Raw genomic sequence first — 22,898 nt, forward strand, 5'->3', positions numbered from 1 at the left:
GGTCAAAGAGTGGTTTATACATAAACACAGTATTAGTCAGCTACAAAGAAAAGTGAAGTCTGCAAACAGATGGATGGACCTGAAAAAATTGTTTTGAATGAGGTTACTCAGGTTTGGAAGAACGAATGTTTTATATTTTCTCCCACATATGGATTCTAATTTGTTGTGGGTATTTAACCTGGAGCCCAAATGGAGGCCAGGAAACTGGAAAAGGGAACTTTTGTGTGGGAAAGGGGCAAATTAAGGGAGGGAGGATAATGGATTATAGATAAACACGAGTGGAACACTGGGGGCAGGCAGAAAGGCTGAAGCTGGGAGGGGTCTGCAAATACAATGGCAAGCGATTCCTATGTCACAGACATATTATATAATATATTGTACTTGCAGTGATAGTTCTCTTCCAAAAAATACCTTATATTTTATATTTAGGAATTTTCTCTAGGTCTTATGCATAATACACACACACGTGTGTGTGTGTGTGTGTGTGTGTGTGTGTGTGTGTGTGTGTGTGTACTGAAGAATAAACACATGGATGAACAGAATTAACCCTTCCTAAGAATATCATAGTGGAAGGCTTGGAAGCAGAGCTTAGGTTCTGTGTTACATGCATGCCTTGGGCTGTGCTTCATTTTCAGGTATAAAACCTGTCACCCGGGCTTACAACCAGACACTGAATGTCACCATTGTGCTGTGTAATGTCACAGAACAGGTGTGCTACTTAATATTTTAGGCATAAAATTCTCTCCAAGGCTCGGAGATGCACGGCTCCTTCCCCTCACAACCTGCTCACCCTGTGGGACTTTTCTCCTAACTAACTTTTACAGTTGAGCTGGTATCAAAGCATACATCTATCCTAGTGATCAAAAACAAACAATGTTGTTAGCTCAGGGCCAAAATTCTGAAACCTGAAAACGCAGGAAATGTGGCAAAACCAGTCAGGGGCTCCTGCTTACAGAACACTGTAATTGCCTGAATGACGTTGCCAGTAAGAATCTGCTGTAAGGATGTGTACTTGCCTCCAGAATTGGTGGGGAAGTTGAAAAACCAGGTTCGTAAAGTGGGAGGGTCCCTGTGAGGCTAATTCTGTAAGATTAGGACTAAGGAAGAGCAGGTGGGGCTCTTCCTGGAAGGCCAATGGCCACCACCACTTCCTGCTTCTTCCTTGGTGGATTTGTGAGGGGATTTTTCTTTCAAGACTAGGGCCGAATGTAAATGATGATTCCATCAATCTGGGGGGCACATCATGTTCTGGGTAGCCAGTGCCCGCTGCTCTGTGCTGTCTGCCATGGTGCCCTCAGAACGAACTCAAGCAAATCCGCTTTGCCCCTCCTCCTGCTCCCACCTGGAATCTGCTTTTCCAGGTAGCCACAGGTTTTACTCTGTTCCAGACTTTTCTCCAGTGGGACCTCCCTGAGTTGGCTTCCTTCGTGTTTATCCCTAGCGGCACTTTCTTTCATCCTGCTCCCCCAGTCCGCTTTATTCTTTACGCTGCACCCCCCAACACACGTATTTATGTATTCCTCTCTGCCTCCCTTGCTGAACTCAAAGTTCTATGTAGCAGTCTTTTCAGAGACTGAACCTGTAGACACAGCTCCTACCGCAGCAACGTTCAGGAAATCTCTACTGCAAGAAAGGATGAACCGCTCCAAAAGCAAAGAGAAAGTTCTGCTTGAGTTGTTGTCTTGTGCCTTTGTTAATGTTTCTTGACGACAAGTAGCCCTGTCTTGGATCCCTACAGCAGCAGCTCTAACCTACGACCACCAGCTGAGTGGCTTAAACAGAGGTTTGCCGTTTTGGAGTTCTGAAGTTTGGAAGTCTAAGATCCAGGCATTTGCAAGTTAGATCTGTTTGGGAACACGGAAAAGAGTCTGTTGCAGGCTTCCCTCCAGGCTGCTAGAGGTCTGAAGCAAATCCTTGAAACATCACTCCATGTGTGCCTTCATCTCCACATGGCCTTGTTCTAATGAGTCCATCTCCAAACCCCCCTTATACCTAAAGGTGTCTGCAGTTGGAGTGGAGGTCACACGGCTACTGTGGCACATCATTTTTACCTACTCTTACTATACATGCAGTTACCCTATTTCAAAGAAAGTCCTGTTTTGAGATCCTGGGGGCTAGGACTTCAGCCTGTAAATTTGGAGGAGGGTCACAGATAGATGCGTAGCAAAGCCTTATATGAACTTACTTCATACTCCCTTAGGTCTTCTCAAGTCTTTGAACAGTGAAGTGGGTTTAATTATATCATTCAGGTCCAGTGGTGTATTGGTTTATCTCACAGAAAACAATGTACCACAATATGTCCGCATTGCTGTGTAGACTGTAAACTATTGCTAACATCATCATTTGGATATGTTGACAAACTACTGATGCTTTAGCAATAAGGAATGACTGATATAATTTGCTGATTTCAAAATGCCCCTCAAGCAAACTTCGCTTTGTAGCCCAGCTCAGAGTGCAGACTATTTCAAATTATTACCTGATTTTTTTTCCCCAATGGGGGGAAAAAAACACTCAGCCTGCTCTTCAGCTTTAATTATGGATAATTGTCTCATATTTTATTTACTCATATGACAAACATGTGCAAATCATTCATTATATATTATGTGTGCTTAGTGCTTGACAAATATTAACTCACAAACCGCCCCCTGTTGATTTTTATTATTAATAGTTAATATTTCCTGAATTTTACTATGAAGAAACTGAGGCACTGAACGATGGGGGAGCACCCATGCTGGCTGTCTCCTGGGTGGTGATGTATCCAAGGGGCCAGGAAGCTAGGAGAGCTCCCTCCAAACTTTTTAGCTACAGAACCCTTTTTATTCACTGAAAGCTCTAGGGATGATGCTGTGTGGTAAGACAAAGCAAAGCTGCCTTGGCTGAAGATGAGGGGCCAGCCCAGCAACCCCTGCTGCCTTGTTTACAAGGCCTGATATAGGAAATACCTCCTCTTGGCACGGTGCCACATGGAAGCTGTCTTCAATCCATCCTAGCATAAAACAAATAAAGCCTTTCCTCGCTTTAATTAACTGATTGTGTTTTATTTTGAACATTTTATCTGTCTAATCTACTTCTGGCTGAAATAAAATGCTAACATGGATTTTCCCCAGGATGATAATGCCATATGGCTGCTTGGACTTTGCTGCCTGCCACCCTCCCCCGCCCCCAACACACACACCACACGCACCTCTATCTAGGATTTCTTTATTCCACTCAGGGACTCTAGGCACAAAAGTTTTCTGAACCAAAGAGAAATGGAATTTAATTTCATACAGATACCATTGGATGTAAAGCTCTCAAACCACAGGGGTCTGACTTCTCTCCCCTGTTATGGATGGCTCGTCTTCGGAGGTTGCAGTGCATTGGTCCATTGAGTGCCTCCTGCAACCAGCCAATAAGAATAACCCATTTTGCATTTTGGGGAATTGTCCCCCTTATTTTACATTTATATATAAATTCAGGCTAAAATTGCATGTAACTTTTATAACTAGTGTGTAGGGAGGATGGTGTTTTTGAGAGAACGTAATTGAGGGTGACTTATCAGGGATGAAGGAGGAGATGCCCTTGTTATTAGGCATGAAAGGCAGAGAAGAAAACGTATTTTAGGATCTATGACATGGGCCCAATGTGCTTGTGAAATTGGGAAAGACAAAGAAAGCAGGGGACTGTTTTTTTCCCCCTAAAGATTCGAGTTTAGTGATGAAATGCATGCACACAACGCATACCATGTGAAAAAGGAAAATGAAAGTACCTCGGTCCAGGAAGGCTGTGGAGAAGCGAGTTGCAGTGGAGAAAACAGCCCCAGCTGGGCGATGGCTTTGCTTGCCTCCAATCACCCACTGCCACGGTCCCTACTCCCTGCCATGCCCCGATGCCAACATCAGCAGACTTTTTTCCTACCTGGAAACGGACAGATAGTAAATACTTTAGTTTTGCTTGCTGTGTGCTGCTTCTGTGGTAGAGGCTCACCTGTGCCGTTGTAGGGCCTAAGTATCAGGGACTGTATGCCAGCAAAGAACCGCTGTGTTACAGCGCAACTTCTGTATATAGGTATATGGACACTGTTAGTTACTTTAGTACTGCTGTGACCACAGACAGCCTAGGGCGGGAAGGTCTGCTTTGACTCATCGCCAAGAGATTTCAGTACATCCTGGTGGGAAGGTAGGGCAGCAGAAACACATGGCGGAGGCTCGTGACAACATGGCAGACCAGCTACACAGAGAAGGAGGGGAGAAAGGGGTGATTAACAACCTCCAAAGGCTCACCTCTCGCCACCCATGTCTGCCAGCTACACCTCACTGTCCAAAGCTTCATAGTCACCCCAAAACAGTACCACCTGCCTGAGGAACAGGTGCACAAAACATGAACTGGAGTATGTTTCAGGTTCAAGCTCCATTTGTTTGTCTGAATTTAGTGCTACAAATTTCAACTTCATATACATTTCACATTTCATGAGATGATATACTTTTGGATTATTTGGAAGCATTAAAAAAATATAAGAATAATATTTGTAGGCTGTGCAAGCAGAGGAGGCCCAGACAGAAGGCAAAAGTATAGTTTGCTGACTATCTTCATCTTCAAGTTTCTGAACACATTGCTTATTGTCTCTAAGGGGTTTTATTTTTCTTTGAGCATTCAAATGTTGTTGTGGACCAAGTCCCTAATCCTGGAAGAGACTTCAGAGGCCCAAGAGAGGGAAGTACTTCCATGTTGTTCCACACAGCGGACTTGATGCTGCCAAATTGAGTTCTGCTGAAACAAAGAGAACCGTTGCTGCCTTCTGAGAGGATTTGCAATAAAATGGAAAATTCTTGGCATGCCCTGTCAATTTCATTGAAGATTAAAGGATAAACTCAGGGCTTTGTGGCTTCCCTAGAGGCAATCTTCTTGCAAAGTGCTGCAGGCCAATATAAAAATTCTCTCTGTCTTTTAGCAGCGTGGGTCATTGCTAGATTTTAAGCATTTTGCTGTTTCTTTCTAGGGAACACAGTCTGAATGGGGTGGAAATATCCTTGCACTTGGGGTGAAAAAGACCAGGGTTTGAGTTTTGTCTCTGTTAGTTTTACTGTGATCTTGGATAAGATGACATCACTATGGGAGTCTTAACTTTCCAATCAGTAGAGAAGGTCAAATAATTCTACACTTCGATTTTGTACACAGAATGGATTGCATCTTGTTTTCTATTGGTCAATTTTCTCATCGCTGTGACAAAGTGTCTGAGGTCCAACTTAAAGGAGGGTAGATTTACTTTGGTCCACTGTTTTGGGAGGGTGGCTCTGTGGTGGGACCCTATGGTAGAGTTCCTTGCTTGGAGGGAGGACCAGGAGACTGGACACTGGATCAAAAGCAAGGCCTGGCTGTAGTACTGAAAGGTTACAGCCTTTCAGAGACCCATCTCCTCCAGCCAAATCATCTAGAGGCTCTGTAAACTTCCAGATTAGTGCCATCAGTGTTCGAACATGCTGATCTGTGGAGAACATCATAGATTCAAGTCACCTATCGTTTGCCAAACTTTTGAATAAGACATGAATGTAGTCTGTCTGACCTCCATCTTTACTGTTTGTTCCTCCACAGCAGGTCCTATTGTTATTATTTTACCCACAAAAATCCCAACAAGTGTCACTAACAGACAATTTTCTAAAAGGATGTCTTCATTCTTTTAAGTTTAGAAACATAAATGGTTCTTTGTGTGAGTGAGTGAGTGAGTGAGTGGTGGTGAGTGAGTGAGTGAGTGTGTGTGTGTGTGTGTGTGTGTGTGTGTGTGTGTACATGTGTGTGCCTGTTTATGTTTGTGCAGATATGCATGTAGAGGTCAGAAGATAACCTCCCTGATATTCCTGACATACTGTCCACATTTTTAATTTTTTTTGAGACAGGCTTTTTCTTTGGCCCAACACTGGTCAAATAGGCTAGGTTGGCTGATCAGTGAGTTTCAGGGATCGGCTTATTTCTTGGTTCTGGATTGCTGGGGTTACAAATGAGTGCCACCATGCCTGGCTTTTTCCTTGGATTCAGTGGGGTTGATTTCAGCTCCTCATGTTTGTAAGGCAAACACTTTACCAAAAAAGCTACTTCTCTGTGTGTAATAAGAATTCTTCACTATCAGCGTTTTTCCAATCAATCTAAAAACAAAAACAGAAACAAAAACTACATATGCCTAGTGTGTTTAAGGCAAAATTCAAACAAGATTCATCTATTGTATTTAGCTGTGTGTGTCTTAAGACTCTTAAAATTTTTTTTTACTTTTTTAAAAATTGTATTTTATGTGTATGTATGTGCCTGTGTGTATGTATAGCACACGCATACAAATGTCTAGGAATGCCAGAAGAGGGCATCAGATTCCCTGGAACTGAAGTTGTAGGTGATTGTCAGCGGCTAATGTCAGTGCTGGAAATCAAATATAGATCCTCTTCAAGAGCAGCAAGTGTTCGTAACACTGAGCCATCTCCGAACCCCAAGACTTAATCTGTAGCAGACTTAGTTACAAGGATGCCTGAGTATTGAAGCCCATGTTACTGATTAACCTTTTTTACCCAGTGTTCTTAGCTGAGCTTGAGGATTCTTTTAGATCTAATCCTTGGTAAGCAGTTCCAAATGCTATAGTTTCTGTCTATTCTTTTGAGCTTATTAGCTGACATACCATAAAACTTTCCATTATTAACTATTTAGTTACCAAAAAATAGTTAATGTGTTAATGATGTGACATGCGCTTGCTGTATTCTTTTCTTTCTTCTGCTTTTGTCGCGTTCCCATCCATTGGTTGGCTCAGCAGCTTGCTGGGGGAGACAATGGAGACCGTGACAGTGGTGAGCTCTCACCTGTTATGTATGGTGATATTTTATTTGTGCTGAAATGCGATTTTATTTGCATGTTAATAAATAAAAGTGCCTGGGGGTCAGAGCTAATAACAAGCCACTTAGCAGAAGTCTGGCAGTGATAGCACACGCTCTTAATACTGATCACATGACAGACAGATCTCTGTGTGTTCAAGGACACTACCAGTATGGAGACACACACCTTTAATCTCAATACCAACCATAGAGACTGGAGGTCTGAATAGACAGGCAGTGATGAGGAGGTCATGTGGTTGGGTTTACAACTAATAAAAAGGCAGACCAGAAAGTCAATAAAAAGACAGACACACGGGAAGTAGGTCTCTTGCTCAGGGGAAGAACGGCGGTGGCAGGGTGTGGTAAGAAGGAGGTTTTAGTCTCAGCTCTTAGCTACTGCTCTGACCTCTTAAGCTTTTCTCAAGGAATAAGTGTTTCTTATTTAATAAAACCGTTCAGAATTACATCTACAGTTATGAGTTCAAGGATTTAGGGTGTGTAATATTATTCAGGTGCTCACAGTCATTTACCATGGCCGACATACTTTATTCAAATAGTATTTGATCACCTGTCATGCTTAGCTTTATGGACTTTGTGTTCTTGACATGAATCACCCAAAAAGCCCTAGATTCTCCACAGGAGGACAAGGTATCCGGAGAATACAGCCTGTCCACCAGGAATGTGATTGTGACTCTGTCGGAATCCCAATCACTGTGTCTGTTCCTCCTTCGCTCTTGTGTATTTGTGTTCCTGTGTGTGTGTGTGTGTGTGTGTGTGTGTGTGTGTGTGTGTGTGTGTGTGTCTATAAAGTCAGGGTCTCACTCAGGAGCCCAGGCTGGTCTGAAACTTGCTTTGTCAAAGCTGTGAGTCAAAATTTTTCTTTATTCATATCATTCACCTTTAAAAGAAATAAAACATGATATTGTGTATTCATTCTGTACTATGTTTTTTAATTGAGTCATATACCATAAAGAATATTCTATAGCAGCATCCTACTTACTAATCCTATTTGAGTACATTTGGATTTCTTCCATTTTTTCCATTAGAGGGTCTTTTGATAAACAACCTTTCTAGAGGTTCTACAGGATACAGGCATACAAACACACAATTTGATTGTAGCTGTATTTCTAGTTCCACAGTCATTTATTATAGCATCCTCACGGTATGCTATAATGTAAAGTGAATAAAACAAGGCTCCGTCTTGAGATTGTGCAGTCTAAGATGATACTAAACATTTGATACTAAAACTTTGATTATAGAAAAACTTATGTTGGGTTGCTGAGCTGATTTATGTTTTCCTAACACCAGAATTCATAATGACAACTGTCACGGTGACCACAGAAGTTCCCCCAAGAGCTAAGACAGAAGGCGATTCTGTCTCGTATGGATCTTCATCAGCTCACATTATTGAAGAAACCGAGTACGTGAAAGAGGTATGATGAGGGCAGGGGACATCTCGATGTGGCTTTTGTGACAAGCACCAGAATGGATCAGTGGGCTTTGTTTCCCCATCCATGCAACGCATGGAATGGAGCAAACCTCACTTGGCTTAGGATAGCTGACAGCTTAGATTTGAACATAGCTAGTCATTTTTCTTTAGAATATAAACCTGTGCCTGCATGGGAAGTAACAATGACTTTCTCCACTCAGTAGAACTGAATAATGGCCAGGACAGTTCAGAACACCTATTAGCATTTAATGCACACCCACCATTCGCTGCTGGATTTCCTGCTGTTTCATAACCTTCCCTGGTGGTTTCCTGAATGTGGATGCTGTGCTCCCAAGTAGATGTTTATGTTTCCTGCTGATTCTCGCTCTCTTTCCTCACCTTGTTCCTATGCACAGCTCCAGCTTGCTAGTGCCAGTGATTCCTCTGCAAGTGACTTCATTAATTATGCAACTTATGAGAAATCCACCATGAAAAGAACTAAGAAAGGGTATTCACATAAACTGCCTGTTAGAATAGATAGAAAAATTCTGACATTGATAGTTTGTAGCTTGTTCAGATCAACTAATTAAATTGTCTTGCAATGTTTAGTAATTCCGCAGGTCAGCAAGACTGGAACTCAAATTTCATGCATAAATTTGTATGATCACGTCTTAGGGATTTTTATGTAGTAATTATTTAATAGCAATTATTTTGTGGTAATTACTATGTAGTAATCATTTTGTAGTGATTACTAAGTAATAATTCTCTTATAGTAATTACTAAACACTGAATTAGTAAATTATAGGTAAAAGTGAACAAAATGTACAGTTTTAAAGTTCTAATTACTAAATTATTTTGTAATATATAATATTAATTTAGTTTTATTTCATATTTCAGATTTCAGATTTATCTAAAAAAGAGATATAAAACCCAAACACTTTCTTTTCATTCATCTAAACAATATTAACCTAAATACAATTTAGGTTGGAGGCTAGTATTTAAATCTGACATCAGGATAGATATGTAAATAAGGTGCCCTGTAGCTGGTATAGAGAAAGAAAAATGCATTTGGAATTAAATGCCTTACAAAAAAATTAACTATTTTTTGTTCCTCCAGATCCGAACTACCCTGGAAAAGATCCGAAATCACATGTTTAAAGATGAAGAAGGATACAGCAATGCAAATTACAAAGTAGATGCAGAGGTAATAAATGCATGGAGATTCATTATTTGCATTCTTTCAGAAAGTTAGCATAAAGCCATATAGATTTCTATTCAATCAACCTTTTGCCCAAAATTACTCTTTGAAGCTGCGATAAAATATTTCATGCATGTCTAACATCTAAAGATGTTAATGCTTATGCTTATGACGTGTTAACTAGGGATGTCATTCAAAGGATCAGATCAGAATGACCAGAACTTGCTGAAATATTGCAAACAGAACATAATATTATAAAGCATATAGGAAAACACCAGACCAAGGAGAATACGTGGTAGCCACACTTTTCAGGGATGAAGGTATAAGCTTACAAGTATATTCTGTGGCACACAGCAACTGATGGTTTGAATTAAGTGATCAATAAGCAATGAACTTTGCTGATCAACAAGCTTAAGCACCTCTTTCTAGTATCAGTAGCATCTTTGTGTACTTAAGTTTGGACAAACCTCTTTTAGCTCATAGTGTACCAAATTAAATATCACCAGAGCCAAGAGCATCTATCTTATTAACATTACTGACTATAAACCATGGTTATTTATCACATGAGAAGGTAGAATGTACTACATAAACACAGTTCCCTTACATCATCCTCAGCTTCCAATATAATATGACTAGAGCTTAAGATTTCCTTAATTAATTGCTCCAAATCTGGGCAAAATGAGACAATATTGAGGTGTGGCAGGAAAAAAAAACATTTTTGAGCATTTGAGTTGACTTCTAGAACTCCATTGATGGGTAGATATACTTCTAGATTTGAGAGTACAGATCTGGATTAGATGAACTGGATTGCATTAGACAGGGTACAATATACAGAATTGTGGTATTATGGTTAGTAAAGTTTTGAAACTAGAGCTGAGTTTGGCACTTGAGCGGAGGACAAGAGTGTAAGCCTGCCTGATTGATACAGCAAGACATTATCTCCAGAAAAAATAATAAAATGCAATGATTTTGAAAGTAGAGAGGGTTGGAAAGCAAGTGAGTGTACATACGGATGACAGATGAGCTAAGGGTTTAGTGATGAATGTCCCAAACTTGGGTCTTTGGAAGAAGAGACATCACAGAGGTTGAAATGGATGGTGGAGAATTAGGAGGAAAAGCCATAGAGGATGGAATCCCTGAAGGCAGGTAGAAGTAGTAACTGTCCAGTGTTGTCCATGGGCCGTGTAAACTGAGAACTGGCCAATGGCCACTGGAAACATTGAAGTAGAATTTTTAGCTGACCTTGCTAGGAGTAGCTCTGGATGTATGGATAGAACATGGTGCTGCTATGATATAGGGTCTTGTTACCATGTAAAGTGTGGGCAACTGGCCTGGCAGCAGCATCTCCATAAGCTTATTAGATTTGTACTGTGTAGGCATCCACCCAGACCTCCTGATTCAGAATCTGTAGCTTTTTACTATCAGCTAACACCCATGAGAGCACTGATCTAATCATTTGCAAGTCTCAACCACAGCCAATAATCTACCTTCTGCAAGAGTCTGTCAATTATTCTTTAGTATATATCCATATATGGTCAGAGAAGGTATGCACACCTTTATTGTGTGGTCTAGACCACACAGACACACAAAAGGCTGAGGATGTACTATGTATATGTTATGTGCTTGGCTTTTGTTCATTTGATTATTTGTTATGGGTTTTCTGAGACAAAGACAGAATTCCACTGTGTAGCCCTGCCTGTTCTAGAACTCGCTCTGTAGACCAGGCTGGCCTCAAACTCACAGAGATCCTTCTGCCTCTGCCTCTCAAGTGCTGGGATTAAAGATGTGCAATACTACCACCCAGCTCATTGTTTTTATTTCTGGACTATGGATCATTTTTTGTAGTGGAAAAATTATGTTTGGTCATTGAGCAATCTTAGACTCTGAATCTGGTCTCAAGGTTATTTATGTAGGTGTAACTTTAGTGTCCTAGTTAGCTTTAACTATCAACTTGACACAGCATAGAATCATCTGAGGAAGGAAACTCAACTGAAGGATTGCTCAGACCAGATCTTCCTGAATGGAATTGCCTTGGTTGTTAACTGATGTAGCAAGTCCTAGGCCAGGGTGGCACTGGATTGTATAAGAAAGTTAACTATGCTTGGATGTGTGAATAAGTCAGCATGCAGTGTTCCTTCATGGTTTCAAAGTCCCACACCAGACCCTTCACTGGCTTCCTCAATGATGGACCTGGAAGTTTATACAAGATAAACTCTTTCATCTCCCAAGTTGCTTTTGATCAGAGTGACTTTTCCCCCTATGAGCAAAAAAATTAAACTAAAACACACTTTAATTTGTGAAAATCTAATTTTAAGTTTCCTCACTACTATAAAGAACATAATGTTTTTTTCCTATCTGTAGCACCCAGGCAAAGAAATGTACCTAACACTGAAAAGACGACATGGTGCATAATAGGTGCTTAACAAGTAGACGTTGTTATCAGAACAACAGAGTATATGGAGTTGCTTGAGAGTTTCTCTCTCTGCCATGAAATAAGGTGAAAGAGCAGACAGTGCAGATGATGATCAAGAAACTATGTCATGAACTCTTGGACTTGACTTGCATAAATGTGGACCCTACTGCTTAGTTTCCACATCTGGGAAACCGGTAGGCTGAGATGTTCTCTAGTTTCCTCACTATCTCCATATGCCCATGATTCTATGTAGATTTATGTTCCAGGTGCATTTTCAGGGATGATGACGTTGCACAGGATTACATCATAGTGGAGGTCTAGACTGACATCTATGATTAGAGATTCAATATGAAATGATGATAAGGAAAACACTGTTAACGTTTAGTGTTAGCAGGCCAGATTCTGTTTAAGGAACATATATTTGTAGGCATGGTTTTAATTAATCCAGTCTCACATTTATTATTTGGTATGTACAATACCCTTAGTAATGTATTTAAAGCTGCAGTAAATATAAGACTCTTTAAATTGGAGCAGACATGGAAGCTGGCTCATTTGTCTAGAATTAATCATCAAAATTCGAGGTTCAAAGAGTTATTTTTGCTTATTTGAATCTTCTTTGACTTATGTAGTGAATGATAATCATTGTTGACAGTGTTCATAGAGGAATTGTTGGAGGACATGTGCCACTGTGGGGACAGGCTTTGAGGTCTCGTATGCTCCAACCATGCCCAGTGTGTCACACGGTTTTCTTCTGCTGCCTGCGGATCCAGATGTGGAACTTTCAGCTCCTTCTGATCTTTGTGTTTGTTCATTTCAGTCACCTGGAAATATGCAGAATGGCTCAGATTCCACAACAGACCACACCTGTTTGGATTTGCTCATGGAAAACATGAGAAGAAAAGACCAGCAGCTCCTAGAAATGAACAGAGAGAATGAAATGTTGAAAATCAAGGTACAACTGCTAGGAGCTCATAGACAGTGAGCTTTCATAGGTCTATACTAGTTATGAGACACCCACTCACACCCCGAAGCCCACAATACTCAAACGCATGGCCAAAATATTGGAGTGTTGTACAAATTAAGTCTTACTGTTTTATTTTGGAGACTACTTTTAGTATTAAAGAAATCTTTTGAAGGTCTGTGGGTGTAAATTTTCAGCTATGCAAAAGTAGCAAGTTCTGGAAGTTTCCTTTGTGATATCAAATATACAGCTAACAGTGGTATACTGTGTACTTACACAGTTATTAAGGGAAGAGATCTCAGGCTAACTGCTTTTTACCATAATGTATTTTTAAAAGATTTTGCATCTTTAAGAAATATTAGAGCTAGGGAGATACCTTAGTCAGTTAAATGTTTGTGCTACGAACAAGAGAGCCTGAGTTAGATCACAGCACCAACACAGAAAACTACACATGGAGGTGTGTGTTTGCAATCCCACTGCTCAGGAGGTGGAGGCAGGGGGATCCCTAGGGCTGCTAGACATGCTAGCCTAGCTCTGAGCTTCAGGACATACCGACAAACTCCATCTTAAGTGGGAGGGGGAGACAGGATTGATACCTACCCAAGAAAAGATCTTCAAGGTTGACTTCTGACCTCCCTATGCATGTATGAACTGTGCATCTGCACCCACACATATGTGCACATGGGAACACGGACACATACACCAAATCCAAATACTAATTCCAACTTCTATTATCAAATGCCTCATTGATTGTTCAATTAGTCTATTGTTGAGTGCCTTGTATCTCGCCTTTGGGGTTTACTTTGTGTGTAGCCTCACAGTGATTACCTTGCTATGTAAATCTCAGTAGCCACCCTTGATCATTTCCTTAGGTTATAAAGATCAACATTTATACTTCACTGTTCTTACGACTCCAGTCTCATCCCACTTCCATTTCACGGAGCTTCATTTGTCAGTACGTAATGAACATTGGTGGTGAGAGGGTTGCCCCTATGCGTCCCGACAAGATGCCATCTACCTGGGCAAAGCACTGATACACTTAGTACTCAGGCTTGGCTTCACCATGGCAGATGCCCATGCTCAGTGCCCTACTAGAGACTCCTTCACTTGACACTCTCTTCTTACTCAGCACCAGCAGCTTCCCTCCCATCAGTTTTCTGTCTGTATGGCTGCAAATGGTAATTAGGGACTGCTTTTAGTTGACCATAAAACGGTGTTCTGCTTTCAACTATTTTTATTTCGTAATGTCAAAACATGCAAGGTGACTTTTATTTTTCCTAGCTGGAAGCTTCCCGAGAGGCAGGAGCAGCCACTTTGAGAAACGTGGCCCAGAGGTTATTTGACAACTACCAAACGCATTCTGAAGACATGAAGAAAAAGCATGAGGATAGTAAACGTTTACTTCAGGTAACTAGTTCCAGCTGCAGCTCAGGAGCTGGAGAAGTCAGCCCCACCCAGCCATATATGCCTGGTGATGCACTGTGTGAATAGTGCTTCCTACAGGAACAGGTATATGTGCCCTTACATTAGGGGCTCAGCCCCAACCTGAGTGACCTGACAAGAAGGCACACCTGGTATTTTCAAGGGCAGATGCATACTCATTCATTTTTTACTGGGCCATTTTGAGCTCTGTTTTATATATGCATGCAAATGCGCATGTGCACTACAGGCAGAAGTCAGCTGAAGTTCCCTCCCTAGAGAGGCAACTTCTTTGCTGTGACTGACCTTTAGCCCCAGCTACATATCTAACAAGTAACCTTGGGATACAGTGGGCATAATTACCCTGCTTTGGGAATATTTTCTGGTAAGAAAGAAAACACTTTTAATTAGATATACAAGATGTTCTGTTTTGTTCTAGATAAATAATAAAAGCAAAAGTCTAGCAAACTGTTTGTTTGTTTCTGACCACAGATCAACAACCTTGAAAAAGAGCAGATGTTAAAGCATCATGCTGAAAATCTGAGTCAACTTTCAGAAAAACTTGAAGAGAAGCATGTTCAAATCATAGGACTGGAGAACCGTGTACAGAGGATGGAAAACGTAGGTCCCTGGCAAGGCAAAGACATTTCATGCTGACAGTGTCATATAAGGGGAAGTAGAATGACATGAGTTGGAAGTTTTTCCTGGTCTGTGGGTTTGTGTGTGTGTGTGTGGGGGGGGTACAATTCTGCTTTTTACAATTCTGCTTTTCCTCTAGACATTTTATGTGACCTACTCTGTAGTTGTTGGCTTGACTGATTTCTCCTTGTCGTCAATGTGTATTCAGTGGTCTGTGAATGAAATAATGGGTTAGGTCACAAAGTAGTCCTGTTAGGATCTCTGTAATCTAGCATTTATTAGAGCCTAATAACAAATAAATTAGAGTTTAATAAATCTAGATACATTAGAGCCAGTGTAGTATCCTTTTTTTTTCAGCCCACGACTGCTTGTGGTTTATGGTTTATAAGACTATAAAATGTGTGATAAAACTGTTATTAGAACTGATATCAGAACTTTCAAAAGGTCTGTTTAGGGAAGAGCAGCAGAAAGCAAAACTGTGAAAAATCTCATGGAATCCAAGTGGTTAGCACTCCAAATACCAATATAAATAACATCAATTTAAGTATGTGCCTTTGAATTCAGAATTCAGAAAAATAAGGAATATAATCTTTTACTAGCAGAACAAATGAGCATCTCAGAAACTAAATTGAGAGTAGATGAGAATATAGTCTTAGGCTTCTAGTAAATTGTATCTCCCCCATCCTCCCTCTCACTGTATTCCTGGGTTGGCCCCTAATCTATGAGGCCTCCACTTGTTTGAGTTTTCTGAGGTCTTTGCCACTAGGGAACTGTTACTTACTGGGTGTAACCTTTCAGTACTATGCAGGTTTCTGACCAAAAGAAATTTAATTAGTTTTAAAATATTTCCCAATAATATAAAATTCGATAACATGGTAACTGTTAAATCTATAGTCCTAAGGAAGGTCATGCAAGGAAATCAGATACAGGACCTGAGCACAAACATAAAAGAACTTAATAATATTAGCACTCACCTACAGCTCTATTATGCCATGGGCCACTGTTGTCATTCCCAGAATCACCGAGTCACCCTTGGCAGTTTGCTTACCCCAGCATGCCAGTTTATGCTTTTTGGAAAAGCTGTAGTGTTGGTTAAGTGGCTGATAGTGTTAGAATATTTTATATTGCAGTTGATAGCTTGGGGGACTAAGATAGCACAGGACATATTTGCACTGAGGGGCGGAAGACAGGTCTGTGAAACAAACAGGATTATGGAACCAAACAACTGATCAGCCAACTTGAAATGGGAGAGTAGGACTGTGATCGCCCTCTCTAAAACCCAGAGGGAGGTTCATGGCCACCTGTGGGTGCATGAAACTTAACAAAAGAAGAGTGGAAGAAAGTTCTCTTTCCTAGCAACTCCAAGGCTTCAGCACCAGACATGAGCTCTTGGTGGACTCCTAGGTGTGTTTCTTTTACTGTCATTTCAAGATATCTGAGCACCTGCCATTGGCTGCATGCAGCCAGGCACAGGAGATACATGAACATGTGTGAATGAACTGGAAATAATCACTGTTTATGATGATGAGAGTGTACATGACTGGATTGTGCTGAGTGCCAGGAACTTTCCAGAGCTCCTGTTTTTAATTCTCCTAAGGGTCCTTTGGAGAAGTTGAAAGCCTACGTAAGGTAGGGTGGTGTGTGACAAGTACTGACAATGGCCCATAACTGTGATTCTCTTTCAGAACTTGGTGACACAGTAAGTAGGTAGGATGCTGTGCTCAGCAAGGCCATGAGAGAATCTTCCAAAATGTATTCTGTAGAGTCTATTCAGGAATAGCTAAAGTGGGACCTGATAGAGTCTCTCTGGTTAGTGGAGGTGAATGGGGATTGAGGAGCAATGTGCAAGACTGTTGTTTTAAAACACATTTAGCCCAACGTTATTTCATATTTTTGAAACAAGTATGGAAATAAGCAAAATAAACAGCAAAGCTTGGTGACGCCTTCTTGGGCTCAGGAGGTAACAAGGAAGCAGGCTGTACGGAAGTTTCTTGGGTGGAGAATGCATATTGGAATAAAGGAGAGTACGCTGAGCCTTCTGTAGTAATGGGGACAGACGCAAGTTCAAAACGGAAGTGAAGACAAAAAGCACATATCCTCAGAAAGGCTGATAAATATTGCCCTAGCAGTGGCTGCTCCCTGAGAAGGATTCATTTGCTACTCACTTGAGCAAGGCCTTGCTCCAGTAAATAGCCATTAGTGCTGTGAGGTCTGGTAATGAAGACATTACTTAAAACCTCCACCATCTGTCCCACTTTAATCAGGAATGCGGCGAGAATGAATTCCGAACACACAGCAAGAAGCTAGCAGAAACGCCCTGTAAGAGCATTTTAGCGTGGCATATGTTCCTTTTGCCGGCAGTGCGATTCTGTTGGTTCACATTCGTTTGCTAATGTCACTGATTTGGCCCCACTAGAGTCTAAGGGCTCAAAGGCACTTCAGAGACCACCTACTTCCTCATCATCGTTTCATAAATGAGGATGGAGCAAACAAGAAACCATTTTGTCATCTCCCGTTTCTACTTACAATCCTTCCTATTATACCCACCTGTTTTCTCATATGGGACAAAGAATATGTGCTGGGACCAGGGCAATGGCTTAGCAGGTAAAGGTGCCTATCACCAGGCCTGCCAACCTGAATTATCACCCAGAGACCTCTATGGTGGAAGGAGAGAACTCATTCCCACAATGTCTCTGACATCCCTATGCATGCTGTGGTACATGCATACACATACAATAAGTAAGTAAAAAAAAAATGTAATCATTTTTTAAAAGATGATATTCTGGTTGTTAAGACATTCATATGTTAATATATACCATGTCATACTATATACCAGTTCATTTTGATCAACAGTAAAGGGAAGTCTTGACCCCTTAGGGACAGAGCAGATAGCCGTAGTGGGGTGTTGCATGCATGAGGAAGACACTGCAAAGAAGTGTGTGCTAGGCAGGTGCGATTTCATGCATGACCAAAGAGGAGCTCCTGGAGAGCCCAGGGCATATGCGAGAACCCTGGCCAGGGTAGAACATGTGCTTGTTGCTTGCCCCATCTCTGACCATGGCTGTGAGCATTCACTAATGAAAAGAAAGTCCACAGGGAGGACTATGTGTGGTGCCCATGCACTCTGTACCCCACTAATTCATAATGCATGGGCCGTGACAGTGTTTCCTAGAGCGTGCAGGCACTCACCTCAGTCTCAAGGTATAATGGCTATCTCTCAGGAATCTTTGGAAGGCACTTAAGGCTAACATGGAAAAGGTTAACATGGAATCATTTCTGTGAGGCAATATTGCTCTACGAATGTAATTTAAATAAGTTAGCATAATTAAAAGTAGCAACTCACACAGGATATGAAGTAATTGGTACTTTTAAATTACTAGGTATTGAAGCCCAACTCTCTGCCAGGGAAGCAAGTAAGATTCTCATCCCACATGCGTTATCTCTACTCTATTTATTCCATATTACCTTCATCTTAGGGATAATCATAAAGTTAAAAATATGGCTTATACAAATAAATAATGAATATGTCTTAAAATTCAATTTATTACTAATTTTGGAACCAGTATGATAGTAAAGTTAGTTTATATATGATATTTATAGGCATTGGGTGTGGGGGCATGTGGATGGATAGAATACAGAGTTGTGTGACCACTCTAGATATATCTAATTAATAACCTTTAGGATTATCTTTTATATCTTGGAGAAATCCATAAATTAAATTTGATATAGAAGATCACACCTGTCATTCAATACTAGGGAGACTGAAGCAAGGGGATCATGAGTTTAAAGCCAGTTTTGGCTACATAGTGAGTTCAGTGTCTGTACAAGAGACCTTGTCTCAAAAAAATAAAACAAAGTAAAATAAAAATCTAAAAATTAACATGCAACTTCAGAGAACTGGGCTTCTAATCAATATGCAACAAAGTAAAACAAGCAAATTGTCTGGAATACCTAAGTAATTGTTGGATCCCATTATTGAACAGTGTCCCAGGGTGCCACTAGAGCTTCATGCTGGAGATCACTTTTATTTTCAAGTTTTGGTTAATGTTTCTCTACAGTGATGAGGTCCAGAGAGGTTAAAACAATGGTCAAAACTTCAAAACCAGATTGGTGTATGGCACAGGCTTCCTGGTTTCGGTTGTACAGCACCGCCTTGAATGGTGTCTATTTATATGTTGTGGCAGGCGGTAATTTTAAACAGCCTTGTGTGTGTTTTGAAACATTTCTAGTCAGTGCTGCCCATGCTGTCAATACTATTTCTGCGTCCTTGCAGCCTTTCCTGGTTCCCCAACTTGGCACTAATCAGCAACGCAAACTCTGCTTACCCAAGTGGACTTGTCACTTTTCCCTTGGGGTGAACAGTTGAGTTCAATAATTAAATCACCTCATTTTAAAAGATACTCTTTCTCAGTCTTAGAGTTTCTCCTGGTTCCTCATTAGGAAGTAGTTTTAACATTTGTGGCCTCGATCCCTCATTAAGGGTCTATTTACCTGTTTACTGCATGGCGACAGATGCTGTGAGAGCAGGTGGAAACATCACAGTATGTGCTGTGGTGTCCTCGGGTACCAACAACTCTCCTAATGTAGTGAAGAGGCAGGTGCAACAGTAAGGGAATTCACATCAGGCGAGGCTGTGCAGGCGTCGTACTCCAGGTGGCATGGGGAAGGTGGGTGGGCAAGTTTGTACTGCAAGGGCTCCATTTTGTCAGTGGGCTGGAGAAGGAGCCAACTTTCTCATTCAGGCTAAATGAGTGAGTTATGAAGACATTTGTTTATTTGGAGACAGGGTCTCATGCAGCCCAGACTGACCTTGAACTTGCCATGATGTGGTGGCTGATCCTGGACTCCTGATCCTCCTGTCTCTACCTCCAAAGTGCAAGGATTAACCACATGCACCACCATGTATATCTTAAACAATACTCTCTACACAGCTCTGATTTACTTTTAAAACACAAAGAACATTGCCTGGCCAGGCTTCCCGGTGGCACATTGTAATTGCTCAGATTTGAGATGAGCTCTGGAGCGCAGACTCTATTTCTAGTATCACAAGCCACATCTATTGTGAACAGTTTGCAAGCACACATACGTACACACAAACAAAAGCTGTATCTTGTTTTCTCCTAGGAAAAGAAAACACTCCTAGAGAGAAAATTGTGTTTGGAAAACAAGCTGCTGCAACTCAAGTCCAATGATGCACATTCGAAAAGGTTTGAAAAATCTACCTCCTAAAAATCAGTTTCTGATAGTGTTCCTGTTCATGGGTGTGCTGGGCTGTAGGCGGGTGGGATTTATACATCTAGAGGAAGCAGAGAAAGTAGGGCAGATGCACGGAGAAGGGATGTCAAATTTCTAGGGTTAATAGACATGCGCCTCATTTCTTACCTATGAGGGTTCAGGGGCCAGAAGTACAGGAGGGTCCTGGAGACCCATTTGGAGAGTTCATTCGTCTGAAGAGTGAGTCTGCCACTTCTCCATTTACTCAAAGATGCTGGAGGTATCTTTATCCTCTATTCACCTTCATGAAAGAGTCTCTTCCACAGTCTACATCAAACTGGCTGGTCATCAAGTGAAACTATGGTAGCCTGGCAGTCTTCAAACTCCATAGAAAATGAAAGAAATACTATGGAAAGCCGCCTTAGTTGGTTTGGGTGGCTTGTCCACATTCATAATTTTCAACTTGTATGTCTCAGTCTTTCTGAGGAGGCAAGACAGTTTATGGTCATCATAGCAGCTGTCCAGCTCAGTTGCTCTTAGGAAATCCTCTGGAATGTTAGGTCCTGACTTATCTCACATTTCTCTAGATTTTTCTCTTCCTTTTGATTTTAACCTCACTATAGTCATGGTATATTCTGATGTCAAGATAACACATACCCTATTTCAACATCTTAGTTCAACCATCTAGGACTTCAGTTACTAGGCTATCAGGTGCTATTATGAGCCTCTAAGGGACAGATTTTCATTGTCCTTTATTTATATTGATAGACCCCAAAATCTAGGGTCTCAAGTGGGCACCCCAAGAACCCAGACTCCAGTCCAGTTGATGCAATAGCACCAGGTTTATTGAAGAAGCGGCTGTACAGTCGGGCTAACTCAGCTCCAGAGAGCAAGAGTCGCATCTTACTGCAGCCACATGGGTACTTTTAAAGGAAAACCCACAAAAACCACAAGATTACAATTCCCATACAATTTCTTTTCTATTGATTTATGTCTAGAGGCTAATTTCTCAAGATCATGGTCTGATCACAGAGGAGGTACAGTCACGCCTGCATGCACATTCTTCCCAAAACCTCAAGGGGGAGGGGTATCAGGGCCAGAGTGGAGTTTACACAAAGGTCACAGTGGTCCTTCCTGGAACACTTGCAATTATCCCAGTCACAGTTGAGCGCATCTCTTAACAGAGATCTCTTTACATTGTTACATTGTGGCAGGGGTGGTTGAATAATGGCTGAGTCAGGTTGCCCTTGGACCTAGTTTTCTTTTTAGTTTCTTATTCTTCTGGGGCTGGGGGGGGTGTTATTCTCCTGGGACTTGGGGGTGTGTGTGTGTAAGCCTGAAGGGTTAGAGTCTTTCAATATTATCATCCTTATAGTCACAGACATCCTTATTCCTTGATCTTTTGACTTTCTCCTATTTCTCATTATATCTGTCTTTTCTTGTCTTTCATTATACTTTGTGCCTTCTGTCTGGCTGGTAATGATACATTTTTTGACCACTTATAACAATGGCCAAAAACAGGCAGAACTTTAAGTTGCATGCGCGTATTTGAATTATCTGTCATACTAATCTGGTATTCTTTCCTATCTTTCTCCCTGTGAATAAACATAGAACCCAAGAGAACAGACGTGTGATAGCTGTGTATCACTGTCCATCTTGATAGAGAAGGGCCATACAGACAGAGAATGGCTTAGGCCCTGATGTCACTTACAGATAGTCACTAGTTAGGTTGATTTTTGTCTTAACCCTTTCCCTCTCTTGTCTCCTTCTTTATTTTCTCTTTTTGCCCTTAAATGTAAAGATCTTTCTCGTGTGATGGAACTGTGGACTTACACAATGTTCCTTCCTTTATGAGTCCAGATAGTCTGAGTTTGATGATTTCCTTTTAAAAACATAACAATAATGGCTGTCTTTTCTGATTTCAAAGCAAACTGACCTTTCCTTTTTATCTGCCATATATGAGCAATCCATATGAAATTCTCAAAATACTTTTGAGGAAGTTTTGGAAATTTCTTGGAGAAAGTGAGTGCTCTGTGTTTCTGGAAAGATAACAGAACATATAATCTTCTTCCATTTTCAGGTTGTAGACATCTGACCCTTTATCTTCCTTCTAACCTTTGCTGAGCTGTGTGAGGAGGCATTGTTTACTTTACTGGGTGTCAGCAAGAGAGCAATCAGTATGAACTATACTCTTAAACTGAAGCCATAAAAGCTTGGCAAATGCACCACAAATATGAGATATTTCTCTTAGTCGAGGTTAGCTACACATAAAGAAAATACAGAAAAGAACAGAGTTATTTTCTTAAACGTAAGATTAACTTCATATTGTTGTTGCTATCATCTTGTGGAAAGTAGTTTGCAGCTTACAGAATAACCACCTTTGCATTAATGTAATCCTTCTATGGCTTCTCCAGGACCACCCCTGCACTCCTAAGGGCCTACCTCCTCAGGAGATGTCTCGCTGGTTTGGTTTCCAGATTCCCATATGTAGCAAAGCCTTGCATGTTGCCATGGAGGTCTTTGATATCTGTTCTTTCATTTCTGGAAACTTCTGATGGCCTCTGAGACTAGTTTCCCTACTCCCTTGAGTGACAATAAAGGAGTAGCCATGGAGGAATGCTGCTTACTGGCTTGCTCTTCATGGCTTGCCCAGCCTGCTTTCTCCTATAAGTCAGGACAACTTGCCCAGGGCTGGCACTGTCCTAGCATGCTGGGCCCTCGCCCATCAACCGTTTATCAAGAAAATACCCCACAGGCTTGCCTACAGGAGATACTTTGTCAGTTCTGTTCCTTCTGCA

General features: G+C 41.1%; 1 protein-coding gene across 1 annotated transcript in view; it reads left to right on the forward strand.

Moving 5' to 3' along the window:
• The window catches only part of Ccdc68 (coiled-coil domain containing 68), a 57,042-nt gene that overhangs the window by 7,404 nt on the left and 26,740 nt on the right, over positions 1 to 22,898 (forward strand). Inside the window, exons 2-7 of the mRNA XM_028864701.2 lie at positions 8,136 to 8,260; positions 9,374 to 9,460; positions 12,685 to 12,819; positions 14,110 to 14,235; positions 14,740 to 14,868; positions 20,011 to 20,093. Coding sequence (XP_028720534.1) covers positions 8,144 to 8,260; positions 9,374 to 9,460; positions 12,685 to 12,819; positions 14,110 to 14,235; positions 14,740 to 14,868; positions 20,011 to 20,093 — 677 coding nt within the window. The 5' untranslated portion in view covers positions 8,136 to 8,143. The remainder of the gene's footprint in view (positions 1 to 8,135; positions 8,261 to 9,373; positions 9,461 to 12,684; positions 12,820 to 14,109; positions 14,236 to 14,739; positions 14,869 to 20,010; positions 20,094 to 22,898) is intronic.

This window comes from Peromyscus leucopus, chromosome 19 (genome assembly GCF_004664715.2).
Source record: "Peromyscus leucopus breed LL Stock chromosome 19, UCI_PerLeu_2.1, whole genome shotgun sequence".
NCBI classification, from domain to species: domain Eukaryota; kingdom Metazoa; phylum Chordata; class Mammalia; order Rodentia; family Cricetidae; genus Peromyscus; species Peromyscus leucopus.